The sequence below is a fragment of the Falco cherrug genome, chromosome 8, assembly GCF_023634085.1.
Source record: "Falco cherrug isolate bFalChe1 chromosome 8, bFalChe1.pri, whole genome shotgun sequence".
Classification (NCBI taxonomy): Eukaryota; Metazoa; Chordata; class Aves; order Falconiformes; family Falconidae; genus Falco; species Falco cherrug.
Window position 1 is genome coordinate 53,538,946 of NC_073704.1, and position 16,455 is coordinate 53,555,400.

At 53.8% G+C, this 16,455-nt stretch overlaps 1 protein-coding gene and 1 long non-coding RNA gene across 2 annotated transcripts; one reads left to right on the forward strand and one right to left on the reverse strand.

The window, feature by feature from the left end:
- Nucleotides 1-447: 447 nt before the first annotated feature.
- Nucleotides 448-8,912, reverse strand: ADRB2 (adrenoceptor beta 2). Its single transcript, XM_055718556.1, is given in 2 exon segments — nucleotides 448-8,187; nucleotides 8,189-8,912. Coding segments are annotated over 2 exon segments (1,194 nt in total). The 5' UTR covers nucleotides 8,702-8,912; the 3' UTR covers nucleotides 448-7,506.
- Nucleotides 8,913-11,037: 2,125 nt separating this feature from the next.
- Nucleotides 11,038-15,982, forward strand: LOC129736702 (uncharacterized). Its single transcript, XR_008733721.1, has 3 exons — nucleotides 11,038-11,194; nucleotides 13,690-13,924; nucleotides 15,305-15,982. It is a non-coding gene; the product is annotated as an uncharacterized LOC129736702 (long non-coding RNA).
- The last annotated feature ends 473 nt before the right edge of the window (nucleotides 15,983-16,455 follow it).

Consider the following 16,455-nt stretch of genomic DNA (forward strand, 5'->3'; position numbering starts at 1 on the left):
TGGCACTGGTGACCAGCAACAGAGAATTAAAGCCCCCAGCTGTACTGGTCCATGCTTCTGCAGCAGCCCTGCTCTGCCATGGGAGCGCAGGAGCCATCCAAGACTGCCACTGTTTCAAGTCCAAACAGGCAGAAAAGCAGGTGGGTTTTTAAAAACCGCTTTGTCTGTGGACCCTGACGTTTCTGGTGAAAACCAGAGAAGCCCGCTCACAGCAAGGTGCTGAGCACCCACAACTTCCTCGCTGTTTCCAGGGCTCAAAGCGCTGGAAAAATAAAAAAATTCTTACTCACTCAAGGGAGCTGTGTGTGCCTCCCCGGCAGCACCAGGCTGTTCAGGTGCTGGGTTTTTTTTAGTGAGTCCTGAAGGATTCACCGTAAGAGTCTTGTAGAGTATGGGGGAAATACAGCCAGCAAAACAGCTTTAAGCAAGAACACTTGACTACAAACATACCATAAATATTCTTTATTTATACACAATGTCAATCCATAGGACCTACAATAAATACTCAAACTTTTGAAAATACAGATCTTCATCTATGTATTTATCTCACACAACAGAACACCTTTACATTTCCTTTTTTATATACAGATCTATATAACACTGTATATAGATAACAGAGATACATATACACACATATACATACACATATCTAAATATATATGCACTTGTGCAAAAATGACTTTACCAAAGACAGGAAACAAGTAAATATTTCCCAGTCCATTCTTACTGGCACTGGCAATATTGCACAGAAATTTAATGGTATACTCCTGCCATTGGGGGGGTAAGAAAACAGGAGAAAAACTGAAACTGCATGCATGGAAAAGCAGCAAATCCACTTTTTTCATGACAAAGTAAAGTTTGTAAAGGCTCAGTTTCTCTCAAGAGAGAAATACTCTGCTTGACTCAGCACCCTGACACACAGCAATTCCAGCAGATACCCACGCATCGACAGGTTCCCATGGGTGCCCATGCAGCTGGTCACCCCACAGGAATGTCTCTGATAAGAGGGTGTAGCTACCCCAGCTATCAAACACAGCCCAGGATGTGTGTTCATTGCAAAATACTTGCTTTGCCCCTAGGAAGAAAGGTTCGGACTAATGCTTGCTTTCAAACCAGCTCAGATAAAAGAATAACAAGGGGAAGAAATTCTTGGGCTGCTGGGTTCAAGTGTCAAAGAGGCAAGTTTTCACATTGAAAGAGACTTTGGTGCACAGGGAGGAGATGACAAAGAGTGGCTGCGGTCCTACTTGTAGACCTGAGAAAACAAGCACAAGTGTAAAAACAGGAGGAAAGGATTCTTAATCCTTGTAAAACACTAACCTCAGGGAAGCTGGGGTCACACCACCTTTCTGCTGAGAACAACATCCAAGACCAGTGTGGCTTACCAGAACAGCCCTTGCTCATCCGAACCTGAAGAACCACCCTGGGTACCACACACATTGCAAAACTGAAGTGCAGGCATCGACACTGCTCTTACAAGTTAGCAAAAGGTGTGGATCAGCCAAGGTACGAGGTGCTTCACCAAGGCTGGATGCTTCTGCAGAGGCAGCTGCAGAGGGGGAAGACGGTGATGCTTGTGAGCAGACCAGCAGGCACCTTCCCCAGCTCTCGTCCATCCTCATAGCCCAGGGACACAGCCAGGCACTGCCATGGTCAGCCACGAAACCTCTGCCTCCCTGATGCTTTCAGAAGGATGGCTGCACCTTCTACCTGCTGACAGAGAGCAGAGAAGGGAACATGCAAGACAGGCCATCCTCCCTCTGGCATGAACGTACCTATAAACCCATCTCCTTGGGAAATGGATTCATCAAACCAGTGGAAACAAATTCTCAAGGCAGAGGACTGGCAAAGGGAGGGGACAAAAGCTCCCCTTGGCCAGTGTGGGTGTTTGAGACCCCTGGCAGCAGCAGCATTGTAATTAAGGCGCAGGAGCAGGCTGTCCCCGTGTGCCGACAGATGAGCCGGCGGGGAAGACCAGCCTGGCTGAGCAGAGAGCTTGGGCTGGAACTCAGGGAGAAAAGGAGTTGATGTCCTTTGGAAGAGGGGGCAGGCAGCTCTGGACTACAGAGATGTAGCAGGGAGAAAATCAGAAGGGCCAAAGCCCAACTAGAACTTAATCTGACTACTGCCGTAAAAGACAATAAAAAATGTTTCTATAAATACATTAGCAACAAAAGGAGGGCTAAGGAGATTCTCTGTCCTTTATTGGATGCGGGGAGAAACAAGGGTGAGGAAAAGGCTGAGGTACTTAATGCCACCTTTGTCTGAGTCTTTAAGAGTAAGACCAGTTGTTCTCTGGGTCCCCAGCCCCCTGAGCTGGAAGACAGGGATGGGGAGCAGAATGAGAAGGAGAAATGGTCAGTGCCCTGCTGCACCACTCAGGCACACACAGGTCTCTGGGGCTGGATGGGATCCTCCCGAGGACACTGAGGGAGCTGGCACAAGGGCTCACTGAGGCACTTCCCATCGTTTGTCAGCGGCCCTGGCTAACTGGGGGGGGTCCCAGCAGACTGGGGGTCAGCAAATGTGACGCCCATCTACAAGAAGGGCTGCAAGGAGGATCTGGGCACCTACAGCCCTGTCAGCCTGACCTTGGTGCCCGGGAAGGTTACGGAGCGGATCATCTTGATGCCATCACGTGGCACATCCAGGGCAACCAGGGGATCAGGCCCGGCCAGCGTGGGTTTGTGAAAGGCAGGTCCTGCCTTAAGAGACGTTATCGCTCTCTACAGCTGCCTGAAAGGAGGTTGTAGGCAGGTGGGGGTCGGTCTCTTCTCCCAGGGGAAAAGCAATAGGGTGAGAGGAAAGGGCCTCAAGTTGCACCGGGGGAGGTTTAGATTGGGTGTTAGGAATAATTTCTTCACCGAAAGGGTTGTCAATCATTGGAACAGACTGCCCAGGGCAGTGGGTAAGTCACCATCCCTGAAGGTATTTAAAAGACATGTAGATGTGGCACTTAGGGACTTAGGGACGTGGTTTTGTGGTGGGCTTGGCAGTGCTGGGTTAACGGTTGGACTCTATGATCTTTTTTTTCCAATCTAAATGATTCTATGGTTCTGTACCAGAAGGGCAAGAGATGCTGGGAGATAGATTGCAGCCTCCTGTTTACTCCTAGCCAGCCCTGTCAAGACCCTCCCCACTATGGCAAAAAAGTGTCCCTTATAGTAAATAAACACATAAATAAGCCCTTAGAAAAGCCCAGCAGCTGTGACATGGGAGAGCTGAAGAGCACGCTGTGTGCCTGCTCACACATCCGCTCCCTCTCCGAAGAAGCCAGGCTCTCCTTTCTACACTACTAATCCCTGGCCTATTTTCAAACATTTGGGTGCATTTGGTAACTTAAGTCTCTTCCCTCCCTGCCGTACCCAGGATGTCCTTAGGCAGAGGTGTCACCTTCACCTAAACCACAGGGGAGGCCACAAGGTGTGGACCCAGCTCCACAGGTGAGGCTGGGGCAGGCACAGCCAGGCTCTGCGTGCCCACCCTGAACCCCACAGCAATGCGACATGCACTGATGGGCAATGCTGTGCATTAGGAACTGCTGAACCGTTTGGGATATAGGGTGCTTTGGGAACAGCCAGTCCTCAAGAGATGCTCCAGTTGTGCTCCCAGGTAGGGATCTGCACCCAGACCCCGTCCCCTCTTGCCAGCTCCCCTTGCACTTCCATGCCTCCCCAGCGCCGGAGCAAGCAGCAGGTTATATTTCATGGCCTGGCTTCCCAGAAAGCAAAAGCTCTCCAGGAATGCTCCCAAGAGGCAAAGGACTGACATAACTCAGCAGCTCTCTATACTCTGCCTGTTTTGGAGGACAAAGCAAAGACAGCCCCTGAAGTGGAAACTACAGCTGCCCGAATCACAAGCAGAACCTACAGCAAAGACAGTATTTTGTAACAACACAAAAGCTGCATTTGTGACGCTCATCTTGACAAAGACTTTAAAAACAATAACAACCTGTTTGGCCAAAGTGGCTAAAAGCAGTGAATGTAATGCAAAGCTCCAGTTAGCTGTACACACTGACGCCCGGGGGGTGGACAGTATCCCACCCATGTTCTACCCACCGTTGTGGCAGCGGCATAAGGTACAAACCAGCAGCACAGAAGGTAGCCTTCTCTGTTTGCAATGAGAATTTGGTATTTTGTCACTGTGATTTTCCTCAAATGAAGTCAGTGCTGTGTGTTTTGCCAGATGTATTTAACCTGAGCCAACTCTCTGCTAGTGTAAAATCCTAAGTACCCTAAAATCAATTTAAGCAGCTAGTGTCCAGTCTTCAGTGCTTCTTTTCTTAATGCCTAGCATGCATCTATAAAACTACCTTTCTATTATAAAATATTTTAACAGGCTAAAGGATTCTTTTACACAGCTTTTCTTTTTCAACCATGGAACAGGAAAGGTTTTTCAGATTTGGTTTGGGTAGTGCCACTTTTTTTTTTTTTCCTCCATATTTCTCCGTTTTGATTCCAGCTGCCCCCAGAACTGCACAGTTCACATTTCACCAGTTTTAGTAATGTTGCCTTAGAGGAAAGAACCAGTTCTTCAACACTCAAGACTTCATTGCAAGGCTGAGGTTTCCTAACATTGTAGCTGAGCGGTGCAGTACCGAGGTCAACTGCACAGTGCAAACAGCCCAGCGTCCCCTGTCCCTTCCACATCATGTACTCTGGATGCTGTAGTGGTTCTGCCATTAGCCACTCGCTCACCTGGCAGCTTTGACTAGATACAGCCGCAACATCTGAAGCACAAACACAGCCAGCCAAACAAACAGAGCAATTATTTGGACAACAAAGTCCTGGTCCACAACATGCGCTACTGAAATGCAAATAATCATAGTAAAAATATTTTTACTACTTTACTTTTTTAACAGTTTACTAGCAACTGAAATGCAGACACCAGATTTCTTTGTGCCTGTGGCTCCTGCCCCAAAGCCAGTGGGAGTCTGGCTGGCCTGACCCCCAGTCAGAGCTGGCTGTCACTGTGGGACACCTCCTCCCGCTGTGGCCTTGCTACCTGCTAACCTACACTGCCCCTGAGTGTTGCAAAATAATGGCAAGTGACCGGCAAGATTAAAACCGCTGGAGATATAACACAGGAGATATCGATTGCTACAATCAAGAAGTTAATTTTCACTTCCTCCTGAATGCTACATAATAATCGTGGCACACACGGAGCTGAAGTGCATCTCTAGCCCAAGCACATGAACCTACACCAACAACACAGCACACTACCCACTTGCATTTTCGTCCTTGTGCAGTATTAAGCAAACAGCACCTGACCACCAGTCCCAGTCCTGCACTGGGTCTCCCCCTGCTCGGACAGCCTGCTAATGTTTATCTGAGGAGCAAATGTTTTTGCTGACCTGTGGCCTCACACACTACACCGTATCACCACACTCCTTTGCCAAGTGGCTCACACTCAAAGGACTTAGGGCACTGCTGACAACCCCACCAGAGCAGCAGATGAGGGCACAGGCAGGCACAGGCATCAAAGCAGACTGCAAGAGGCAGGAGGGAAGGGTGCTCAGGCAGAGCTCAAAAGGTGGCAAGCACAGCTGAGCCAGCACCCATCACAGGGCTAGAGGAGAGGGCTCCTACAGCTGTTCCTCCTTCCCAGCACCCTTTTCAAGCAGGATCAGGACCGCTTTGGGAAAGAAAGAAGAGAGCGCCAGAAGTTTCCAGCCCCCCGCCCCATAAAAGCCAGGTGGGGTTTTACCATGAGGGGTGTGAGAGTTCCAGGAGTTTGTGGCTGTCCTGCACCTTGCAGCAGCAGAGACCAGTAGCAATCCCCCCCGGCCCCCCGCTGCCGTTCCAGAGGGGATTCCCTTGGGACAAGTCCTTCTCTGAGCAGCCAAGCGAGCCTGGGGAGAATGCAAAGAGCTGCCGGCAGCCGGGAGCCCCGCTCCATCCCCGCTCCCAGCCTCCGATGCCCGCTGCCTGCTTGCAGCGCAGCCCCAAGCCGCCTCTGCCGCCTGCCGCAGGGAGGACCAGCCCCGGGGGTCTCAGCTCCGGGCGTGTAGCTGGCCACCCCACTGCTTCTGCAAAGCCAGCGACCCCCAGACGCCACACACACCCGCGGCAGGGCCTCAGCAGCAGCGCAGGCAAAACAAAACCCGCGTAGCACGGGGCAAGTGCGTGGAAATGGGGGGGGGCTGTGTGTTAGGGGAGAAAACCCCGCACACGGTGCCCAAGCATCCCCACGCGGGCCAGCACGGCCCCACGGAGCGCCGGTAGGTCCCGTCAGAACCGTTTCCACCTCTCCTGGGTGTTTCTGAAAAGATCCCGCACTTGCACATCCTCCCGGCCCTCGGGTCCAGCCTTTCCCAACAGCAGCCGCGGGTGCTGGCAATGGGGGGAGCCCCATCTGCCCCTCGATGCCTGCTTCCCTCCAGCTAGGGGCTTCCAGGGAGCAAGCCCCCGGCAGCGGCGCCGTCCCCATCCCGCAGCCCGCATCTGCCGCCCCCCGCCAGCGCTGCGCGCCCGCCACCCGCTCCCGCAGCCCGGGGACAACCCGCAAAGCCTGAAGTGAGGGGGGAAACCCCCTCGGCCAACAACCCAACCCACCTACAGCCGTCCCGCGGCCAGAGCTGTGCTGCCGTCTGCCACAGAAAACAAAACGTCTCCTCCCTTCCCACCTCCTCGGGCTCCCTGTATCCGAGACTTGTAGTTAAACAAGCCGGGCGGTTTGAGAGCTTTGGGAGCCTCAACAAAAGGATGGGCTGCGGTTGTAGCAGCATTTCACCCGGCTTCCCAGTGCCACATTCCTCAGTCCCATAGTCAGAGTCTCAGGGCAAACAGTCCATTTATTTCCCTTATTATTTCAGCAGAAAGTCCGATGATAGCACTTGGCAAAAAAACCCCAAACAAACCATTCGTTGTTTCTGGGCGTTGTTTAAACTGTCCCAGTGAGAGCAATAGCCGCGACACAGCCCTGCCGAGCCGCGCTCAGCCCCGCTGCTAGCATACCTTCCCGGGGGGGTTTGCCGCAGGGTGGCACCTCCGCACGGTCCCCTGGACTGGACAAGACTGGTACCACCGCCCGGGGCTGCCCTCCTGGCCGGGGAGGGGTCCCACGGTCAGGCGGAGGGCAGCGGGGGGACTCCGGCGGCGCACCGGGCGCCGCAGCCCCCGCCCGCTCCCGCCGCACCGCACCGCGCTCCGCCGCCGGCTCCTACAGTCAGGTCATGAGGTAGTTCCAACACCGGCCCCGGCTTGTCCCGCCGGGGACAAGCTTTCTCCACTGCCTTACCCCCCACCCCCCCACCCCCACCCACGCCCAAGGCACCCACGGCCGTACCCCTGAAGAGGCAGGCTGCTTGCAGCCTGCCCGGAGCAACCCCCCACCTGTTTGCAGAAGGTTTGCTGAGTTTTTGTGTTTCTTGCAGCCGGTAGGTTCTAGGTGCACCCTAGAAGAGGATCACTGCTATTATTAACGGGGGGGTTGTTTTTCCTTACGAGAGAAAGGCTCCTCTTTACAACCGACGTGTGCCACGCCAGAGCCCGTCGCGCCTCGACGCTACCCGCTAGGCACAGTACCTTTGCAGTGCAACAAGTCCTCGGGGTGAGGGAAGGAGCCCTCCTCGCAGAGCAGCTCGCAGGCTTTATCCGAGGCCAGGGGGTAGCCGTTGTCCTCCTCGTTGTAGTCGCTCTTGCCGTTGCTGTTTGAGTAGCCGTTGGCATACATCTTCAGGGCGGACCTGCGGAGGCACAGGAGCTCCTGGAAGGCATACCTGAAGTCCGGGCTCCGGCAGTAGATCAAAGGGTTGAAGGCAGAGTTAACATAGCCCAGCCAGTTCAAGAGGATGTACACATACTTGGGTATGATGTCGTCCTGGATGACGTGCACGATGTTGACAATGAAGAAGGGCAGCCAGCACAGCGTGAAGGTGCCCATGATGATGCCCAGGGTCTTGAGGGCCTTGTGCTCCTTCAAGAAGAACTTGGAGGATCGGCGGTGCCCAGCACCCCCTTTCTGCTCCTGCTCCTTGTTCTGGGTGTGAAACCTCCCCTCGCTCCTGTCTATCTTCTGCAATTGCTTCTTGGCCACCTGGAAGACCCTGGCGTAGACGAATACCATGACCACAAGCGGCAGGTAGAAGGAGATGATGGAGGAGGCAATGGCATAGGCTTGGTTGGTGAAGAAGTCGCAACACGTGTCCTTCTCGTAGCACAGGATGGCCTCGTCGCGGTCCGCCCGGGTACCAGTGCATCTGGATGGGCAAGAAGGAGGTGAGGGCTGAGACCACCCACACCACGAGGATGACCACGCGTGCCTTGCTCTTGGTCAGCAGGCTCTGGTACTTGAAAGGGGAGGTGATGGCGAAGTACCGGTCCACGGCAATGACGCAGAGGGTCTCAATGCTGGCTGTGACGCAGAGCACATCCAAGGAGGTCCAGAACTCACACCAGAAGTTCCCGAATTTCCACATCTCCATGATGATGTGGCTGGCGCCGAAGGGCACCACGGCCAGCCCCATCACCAGGTCGGCGCAGGCCAGCGAGGTGATGAAGTAGTTGGTGACGGTCTGCAGGCGCTGGAACCGGGCGATGGCGGTGATCACCAGCACGTTGCCGAAGACGATGGCCAGCACGATCACCGACATGAGGATCCCCATGCCCACCATCCACACGTCCCGCGACAGCGTGGGGTCAGCGGCGCTCTGGTTGGCACTGACGTTGCCGCTGGGCAGCTCGGTGCCTGCCACCCCCATGGCCCCCCAGCAGCCCCCCGGGCAGGCGGCGGGGGCTTGGCTTTGCCTAGGGCTGCTCCGCGGCAGCGCTGCGCTGGGCACGGCGCATACGGGACCGGCAGGTGCGGGGCGGGCTGGGCGAGGGGCGCTCCCGCTGTGCGTGCCTGGGACAGGGCCGCTCCGCTCCCGCACGGCTCCGCTCCGCTCCCGTCCCGTCCCGTCCCGTCCCGTGCCCCGCGCGGCGGCGCGCGCCCGCCCGACTCCCCCAGCCCGTTAGGCGCCGCGGAGCTTATAGCGACACCCGCTGTGACATCAGCCCGCCACAGCCAATGGCAGCCCGCGCCGCGCCCCGCGCGCACCTCGCACCCCCCCGCACCCCCCTCCCCGACCGCCTGCCCCACGCGTGTCCACGCCCCGCCGTGTCCCCACGCCCCCCTGCCCACGCGTGCTCCCCGCCGCAGGGTGTCCCTGTGCTTTCCGCCCGGCATGCCTCCCGCGCGCTGCTGGCTCTGCAGTGTCCCCGTGCTGTGCACCCACGAGCGCCACACGTGTGCTCCGTGTCCCGGGGTGTCACCCAGCTGCCGTGCACCCTGTGTGCTCCGTGTCCCGGGGTGTCACCCAGCTGCCTTGCACCCTGTGTGCTCCCCCTCCCGGGGTGTCACCCAGCTGCCGTGCACCCTGTGTGCTCCGTGTCCCGGCATGTCACCCAGCTGCCTTGCACCCTGTGTGCTCCCCCTCCCGGGGTGTCACCCAGCTCCCACCCCAGCTGCGCACCCTGTGTGCTCCGTGTCCCGGGGGTGTCTCCAGGACACATGGCACCAGGAAAATCCTGAGGATGCTGGTGCTCACAAAGTCCCTGGCTGGGCACTGTGGTCTCACTTTCCTGAGAGCCCCCATGCTCACTGGTGACACTTTGTGCCAGGATGTCACCCAGGTCTCCATCCCTGCTGGCCACCCGCCCAGCACCACTGCTGTGGCTTCAGCAGCCCGGCTGGCACCCCGGCAGCTGGGGCGGTGGGTGCATCCAAGTGCTGCAGCCACAGCCCAGCCCCAGAGCCCCCAGAGCTGCTCAAGGGTGCAATGCCCCTCAGCTCTTCCAGCAGCACTGGCCAGGCAGGGAGGCTGTGCTCCTGCACAGTGGTCCTCCAGAGGAGCCAGGCATGTGTTAGCCCCAGACACTAACACAAGCATTTCCCTCCAAAGCAACAAATTTGCTAAATAAGGACTAAGGAATCCTGCAAACTTCCTTTTAGCGTAATGGGAGATAACGCTGCCGCTGGAGATTCATTTCTGCCCGTTGCCCTGCGCTGACACTGTCCAGTCCCATGCTGCTCTGCAGACACATCCTGCTGCCTGCAAGCCCCGGGGTGCTTGCGGCAGTGACAGCGAAACCTGAAGGCTGTAGCTCTAAAATTGCCCTGTGCCACAGAAAGCAAGAATGGAAAGCATCACTTTTGCCCAGACTTCCCACCACACCTCTTGGTGCACCAGAAGTAGCTGCGGGTCAGCGTCTTGTTGGGTGCTGCACTGTGGCCCTCCCATGGCAGAGGCCGTGGAGGGCTCTCGTTAGCAATTAAACACTTACTAATGTTAAATCTTATCTGAAACACATCAGCTGCCGGAAACTGCTGGGGCTTCACGATTCTGCCTCGTTTTTCCCAGCTGGCAAGGCCATACCAGCGGGGAGCAACCGTCACCCCGCTGGCCCTGTGCCATGGCCCGCTGTGGGTCCGTGTCGCACCCCGGCTGCACCTGGGTTATTTATAGCCAAGAGCAGGGTGTATGCGGAGGAAGCTTTGCGGTTTAAAACAAGAGAAGCAAATGAGGTGCAGGAATCAGGAAATGAGATGAAAGGCAGTTTCAGCAGTACAAGGTTTCTGTCTAGGCAGGGACCTTTTAGCTAGCGTCTCATCCGCACTCTTTCCACACTCCACTTTTGCATCCACACACCTCCGAGGTTTTAAAAATGAACAGAAGACCCACAGGACACCCCTTCCCACTGCAGACATGAGGAGCCCATCGAAAGCAGGAGCATTTGGAGGAGCCACACGTGCAGTGCTAACAACCTTAGCTAATTACCAGGAGTTTCCCCTGCCCACCATCGAGATAAACGGGGCCATATGTTTCCCACACATACCAACAGGTACAGCTGTAACCGGCTGGTGGCTGGTGCGGTTCTGTAGTGCTCCACCAGCGTTCAGAGGCTTCACAGCAGCTGAGAGCCTGGCCCGTACACAGACACAGGCTCAGTTAGCACTTGCTGGGTGCAACACCCATTCCTCAGCTCCCCCCGGGCACACATGCCACCCCCCCACTCTCTCTTGAGTGCCCCTTGCAGGGGAAGAGCAGGAAGAAGCTGCTGGAAAAGCAGACATACAGAGATGAGATGCAATAGTGGGGGAGCAGAGCAAAACCGGAAAGGAAAAGCAGATGTGGGAACTACATGTCATCCTCAGCTCCCTGTTCCCCCTTCTTTTGTAAGAGGTGACCAAAAATCTCTGGAAAGTGCTCGAGGTAAGTTTCTGGTAATAACCTGGTGAGTTTGCTGTGCTGTCTCCTGTGGGTTACGCTAACATCTGGGAATACTCCGACACCAAGTCAAAGCGTTGAGTCCCCTATCCCTATCTTTGCATGAAGCACTGAACCTTCAGAGGAGGAGAGGCAGGTTTGGGGACTTGGTGGGAGATACCAGCTCTTGGAGAGGCAAAGCTAAGTTTTCTGCTTTGTAACAAGTGCTTTACCAAAGGTACCCGTGTGCCCTGCAACATCCCTTGTAATATCCCTCTCCAGAGTCTTCTACAGCACTCTGGAAGTGTCTGTGGCCCAGGGTGCAGAAATCAGTCAGTCCAGCTTACACCTAAATATTTTCTCTTCGTTGTACTATATTCAAAAAAGCCTGAACCTCTGCTTTGGTTAACAGGATGTGGTAGACGAAGCCAAGAAAGGCTGATTTTTCTTTCTTGATTCTGTAACTCGTGCTTTTGTTGGCAATCTTTGCTCTCCTATGTGAGGTGTGTCAGGGTGGGCCCATGGCTCGAGCTGATTTCTGCCCTTGGCTATGCACCCACGACCCACACCAAGTGAGCATGACTAGTGACCACAGGTTCAAAATAAAGGCAGGAATTTGCCCCACATAAAAATAAATTTCATCACCCAAAGTCCGAGTTGCTTTTGATGTTTGCAAGCCTTTATCTGCGCTTTTGAGTAGTTACTGGCTTTCCAGCATGTTCAAAGCTTCTTATATAAACAAATATAATACCAAACCTCAGAGGAGAGGTCAGGAAAACAGTGAAGCTGGCAGTCCCTATGCTGCCTGAAGTGCTGGGGAGAGCCCCAGCTCACCCCAAAATACCTTCCTCTGGGTTCCTTGGGCTTGGAGGGTGCCAAAACCAGGCACGTCTCATTTGTTTTGTGCAGCACATCTGCACCACTGACCCCATTGCTTTGTCATCACGCTAATCTTTTCTCTTTTTATAATTGGATGTGTGCTCCCTCCTTGCTGGGTGACATTTGAAGAACAGCCTGTGGGATCAATGAGAAAGGCAGGGTTGGTAGAAAGAGGTAATCACTTTTATTAGCCCAACTGACATAATTGGAAAAAGCAGCCAGGCTTTCGGGCATCCAAGACCTTCCTCAGGACTGCAGCTAGCCGGGATGCTGGCCTCAACCCTGCCTGCCCAGATGCTTATCACAAGCTGGAAAGCGCAAAGCACTCTGATATTAAGCAGCTGGCCTGATCAGGCCCTTGGCAAGCGCTCAGAAGTGACAATCTTCAACACAGTGTTTGGCGGGAGAGGAATTGTAAAATTCTCTTCTTGTAGAGAACAGATAAGTAACTGTGCCTGGTATGTCACTGTGGGGAGGGCTGTAGGGCAGCAGCAGCAGCATGCAGATAGCGTGCAAGCATTCCTCTTGGTGTGGCTGCTGATTGCCGCCAGCCCCTGCAGCAGGCGAGCAGCCCACCCTGGCCTGACCCACGCCGGGCACCCTTCAGATGATCTGGCAGTGCGTGCTCGGAGGGGCTTCAGCCTGCTTTTCCCCTTTTCCCTGCTGCATGACTTCACACGTGCCTGGCTTTGGCTGCCAGCGGGCGCTCAGCAGTGCTGCGGCAGGGTGCTGTGCTGGGGCAGCTCACCAGCCTGCGGGAAGAGGGACAGGGACGCTTTCTGGGGGTCTCCTCTGCCTTCCTCAGGGGCTTTTGGTCTCCTCATTCCTTCCAAGCAGCTTGGCAGGGGTCAGGGAGCTTGCAGCAGGTTAGCTGTGCTAGCAGCAGTGCAGGCTTCGGGCTCTGGATTTCTCTTCCTCTCGCGCTGTGAGCCATGAGGGGGAGCCACCCGTGACAAGCTCCCCTGTACGCTTGTTTGAAACAGCAGTGCAATTAGAAATCAGGGTTTAAATGATAAAGCGCGGGCTTTTTTGTGTCTTTCTTTCTCTCTCTGAGCTTCCTGCATGGTCTGGTGGGACCCTTCGACATCTCCTTGCTCCATGAGCCCGCAGCAGTAAGGAGAAGCCCAGGACTCCCTTTGGCACCCACCTGCAGCAGGGAGGCCAGCAGAAGGGACAGAAACGTTCCTGCTTCTTTTTGACTGGGAGATGCTGCCACTGCCACCCTCGGGCAGCCGTCCCCAGCCCCTGCACTCCCAAGGACCGTGCCCACCCTGTGTTCCACAGGGGGATGGGGCAGCCAAGGGGCTCTGCGGGCTGCAAGGTGGTGTGAAATGCCTGAGGCAGCACCCATCTGGCAAAGGAACATCCCTAACACTTCCACAGGTGCCACCGCTGTTAGGGTACCCATCCCTACATCTTCCCATGTGAGGGTGCCCATAGGGGTGTGAAGAAAAACTGAGGGGGGAGATCAACCACCTTGCACCAAGGCAGGCAGGATCCTCTGGTCCTCCCTGTGCATCTCCCAGGGCATCTTCTGAGTGTGGGAGATCAGGCGATTAGCTTCTGGAGTACTGGCATTTGTAGGGAGGTAGTTAATTTTTTTATTATTATTTTTTTTTTAGATTAGATCAAGGAAAAAGGAAACTGCTGAATATGAGCAATGACCCCAGTGAAAACTGAGGTGCTTTATATGGAACATGACACTGGCTGGAACAGCTGAACACCAGAGAGTCATTGTCTCTGGGCCAAATACTGAACTGTTCGCCTGTAAATCCATACTGATGGTGAACACAGGTTACAAAATGACACAACATGAGCGCAGCAGAGGAAACAGAAGAGAGCATCAGAATAATAGAGGTAAAAGATCGGTATCAAGACTTTTTTTCATGTCATTAGTGTTTTCCCCATAACTGAACACCGTTTTCATAAGCAGAGGAGATCATGGTCTCTGACCTGCATCTCCCTCTCGATTTGTCCCTGGCAATGACCTCTGGGCCCGTGCTGCCAGCCGTATTTTCTTGTCCACTCCCCAGTATCTTGTTTCCCCACATGGTGCAAAGCTGTGGCGTGAGGCTGCAGCAAGGGAGTTTGCCACACAGTGGAGGGGTTTTGAGCATAAAATGCACCCCATCCTCTGGGCATCACGAGCACTGAAGCGGCTTCTGCTCCACTGCACCCATCCAGCAGCTCAGAGGAGATACCAGTCAGGTACAATGGGCACCTGGGGCCACAGAGCAGATGAGGCTACAGAAATGTAGCCATAATTTCATGGGAGCCTGGGCTGGAGCCACGGTGAATCGCGCACTCATAGTGTGAGGCAGACAAATCCGATTCAAGCAGAAATGCACCAAATTGTAGCCATACTGAGGTGCCTTGTTTCTCACTTTGAGCAATAACAAGAACCCCTTGTTCTTGCAAGGTGGTCTGAGCTCCTCAGATAATGCTCAGTATCATTAGACAGGAGGCAAATTGTATGGCACCTGCACTGACCCGGTGTAAACCCCTGACCCACATGAATACTTGGCATGTACATAGGAGGCATACCAGGGAATCAACACAGAAAGGAATGCTTTACATTTTTGTACTGTGTTGAAAATTCTTCCTCTTCACCTCTCTGCCATCAAGGGAGGGTCTACCTTACCCCTAAGGTGAATCCTGGTCCTGGGGACAGAGGTGTCTGCTTGCAGTGGGTCCAGAGCTTCATCTCCCATTCCTAATTTTAGAAGGCTACTTCATGAGCTTATAGGAAAGGAAACTCTGTGTGCCGGAGTATGTGCCCAGTTCTACCGAGTCCAAGAGGAAATTTGTTTTTTCCTGAGAGCTTTCTTATCAAACCTACTGCATATCAAACCCAAAATAGCTTGTGTGGCTGCTGGTTCAGACCAAGCTTTCCCTCAGCTCTGAGGGATGGGTCAACAGCTAGAGGAGGATTTGCTAACGCACTGCTGCAAGGTGGTACAGCCATGGTGGGTGCTGTGTGCATGCCTTTCAGATGGTGCAAACCCAAGGGATTTTAATTTATTTTAACAGCCTTTTTCACTGTGGGAAAGGCCCTTGGCGTGGCCTGAAGGCAGGTACACCAACATGCGCTGGGGCCAAGCCAACAGCTGGTGTCTGGGTGCCTTGTACCCAGCAAGACAGAACCAGCTGGGGAGATGAGATGTGCAAAAGGAGAAGACGGCCAGGTGGAGATGGGGCTGAGCAATAACCATAGCTCTGCACTGTATGCATGGCCAGGAGGACTGACAGCAGCAGCAAGGGTGCAGAAGGAACGGCTTCAGCAATGCCAAGATCTTGGACAGATTTGAACAGCCCATGCTACAGCCTATGGCACCCTGGCTAGCTAGAGCATGGTAGGTCACGCCTGCCATGCCCACACTGCCAGAAGATGCCTGGCCATTCTGTGGGCATCTTTCAAAAGCTACAACATCCCTGTGGAGAGCTACAATGTCTTCCGAGCCCTTGTGCAAGTGCTTGGCATTTACATAGGTGGCTCCAGACCTGGAGTGTCAATAAACACACACGAAGAAAAGACCATAGTCCTTGGCATTTGGTCCCTAGATCCCATAGACCTTTTCGGTCATTGTACCCTTAATTTTCTGTTTTCCCTCAGTGAGGCAGAATTAATTAATCCTTATTCCTCCAGGCATCTAACAAGGACACCCACTGATGTCTGTCAGTTATTTTGGAGAAGACTTCATAAGGTAGTGCTAAAAAGGTTGTTTTTCTCTGTGATTACAATATATATGGTCCCATGCTCTCCCTCAATACCTTGGCTGGAAAAAGGAAATCACAATTCAGAAGTGGCTTAGGGTAAACTCATTACTTTGTAATGCCTCCAGTCTGACTGCAGCCATCAGCCTTCCTGTTTTACACAGAGATTGGACATTTACAGGGGGAATTGTCATGGAGATTTTGCTCTTAGCATGGAAGTGAATCGATGCCCTAAAAGAAAGGCAGTAGTTGTGTCATGAAAGACTGGGGGGACAGGAGCATCCTTTAGAAGTGAATGTATTTGAGGAAAATGATCACACTGAGAGATGTGGACACAAATATCTCCATGCAAAGATACTTATTTTGCTGGTTACTATCAACAAATTCGCCTAACTGGGGACGTTGTATAGTAGCAAGAAGGGTGGTAAGGACTAAGATATCCAGGTGATGTGTACAACAGAAGGCGGTAGGCAGAATTCAGTCTCCATAGCTCGCATATCTCTCGCCCTCTCTCAGCCTGGTCTTGACATCTGATGTGAACCCTGTTTGACTTACTCCCCAGCTCTGGTAGAAATTTGCAGCTCATTTCCAGGTCATATCGCATATCCCACCTACTATACATCAGTGAGTCCTTATTTTCTCTGCTCATTAATAAACCCGGGCTAAATTCAGAG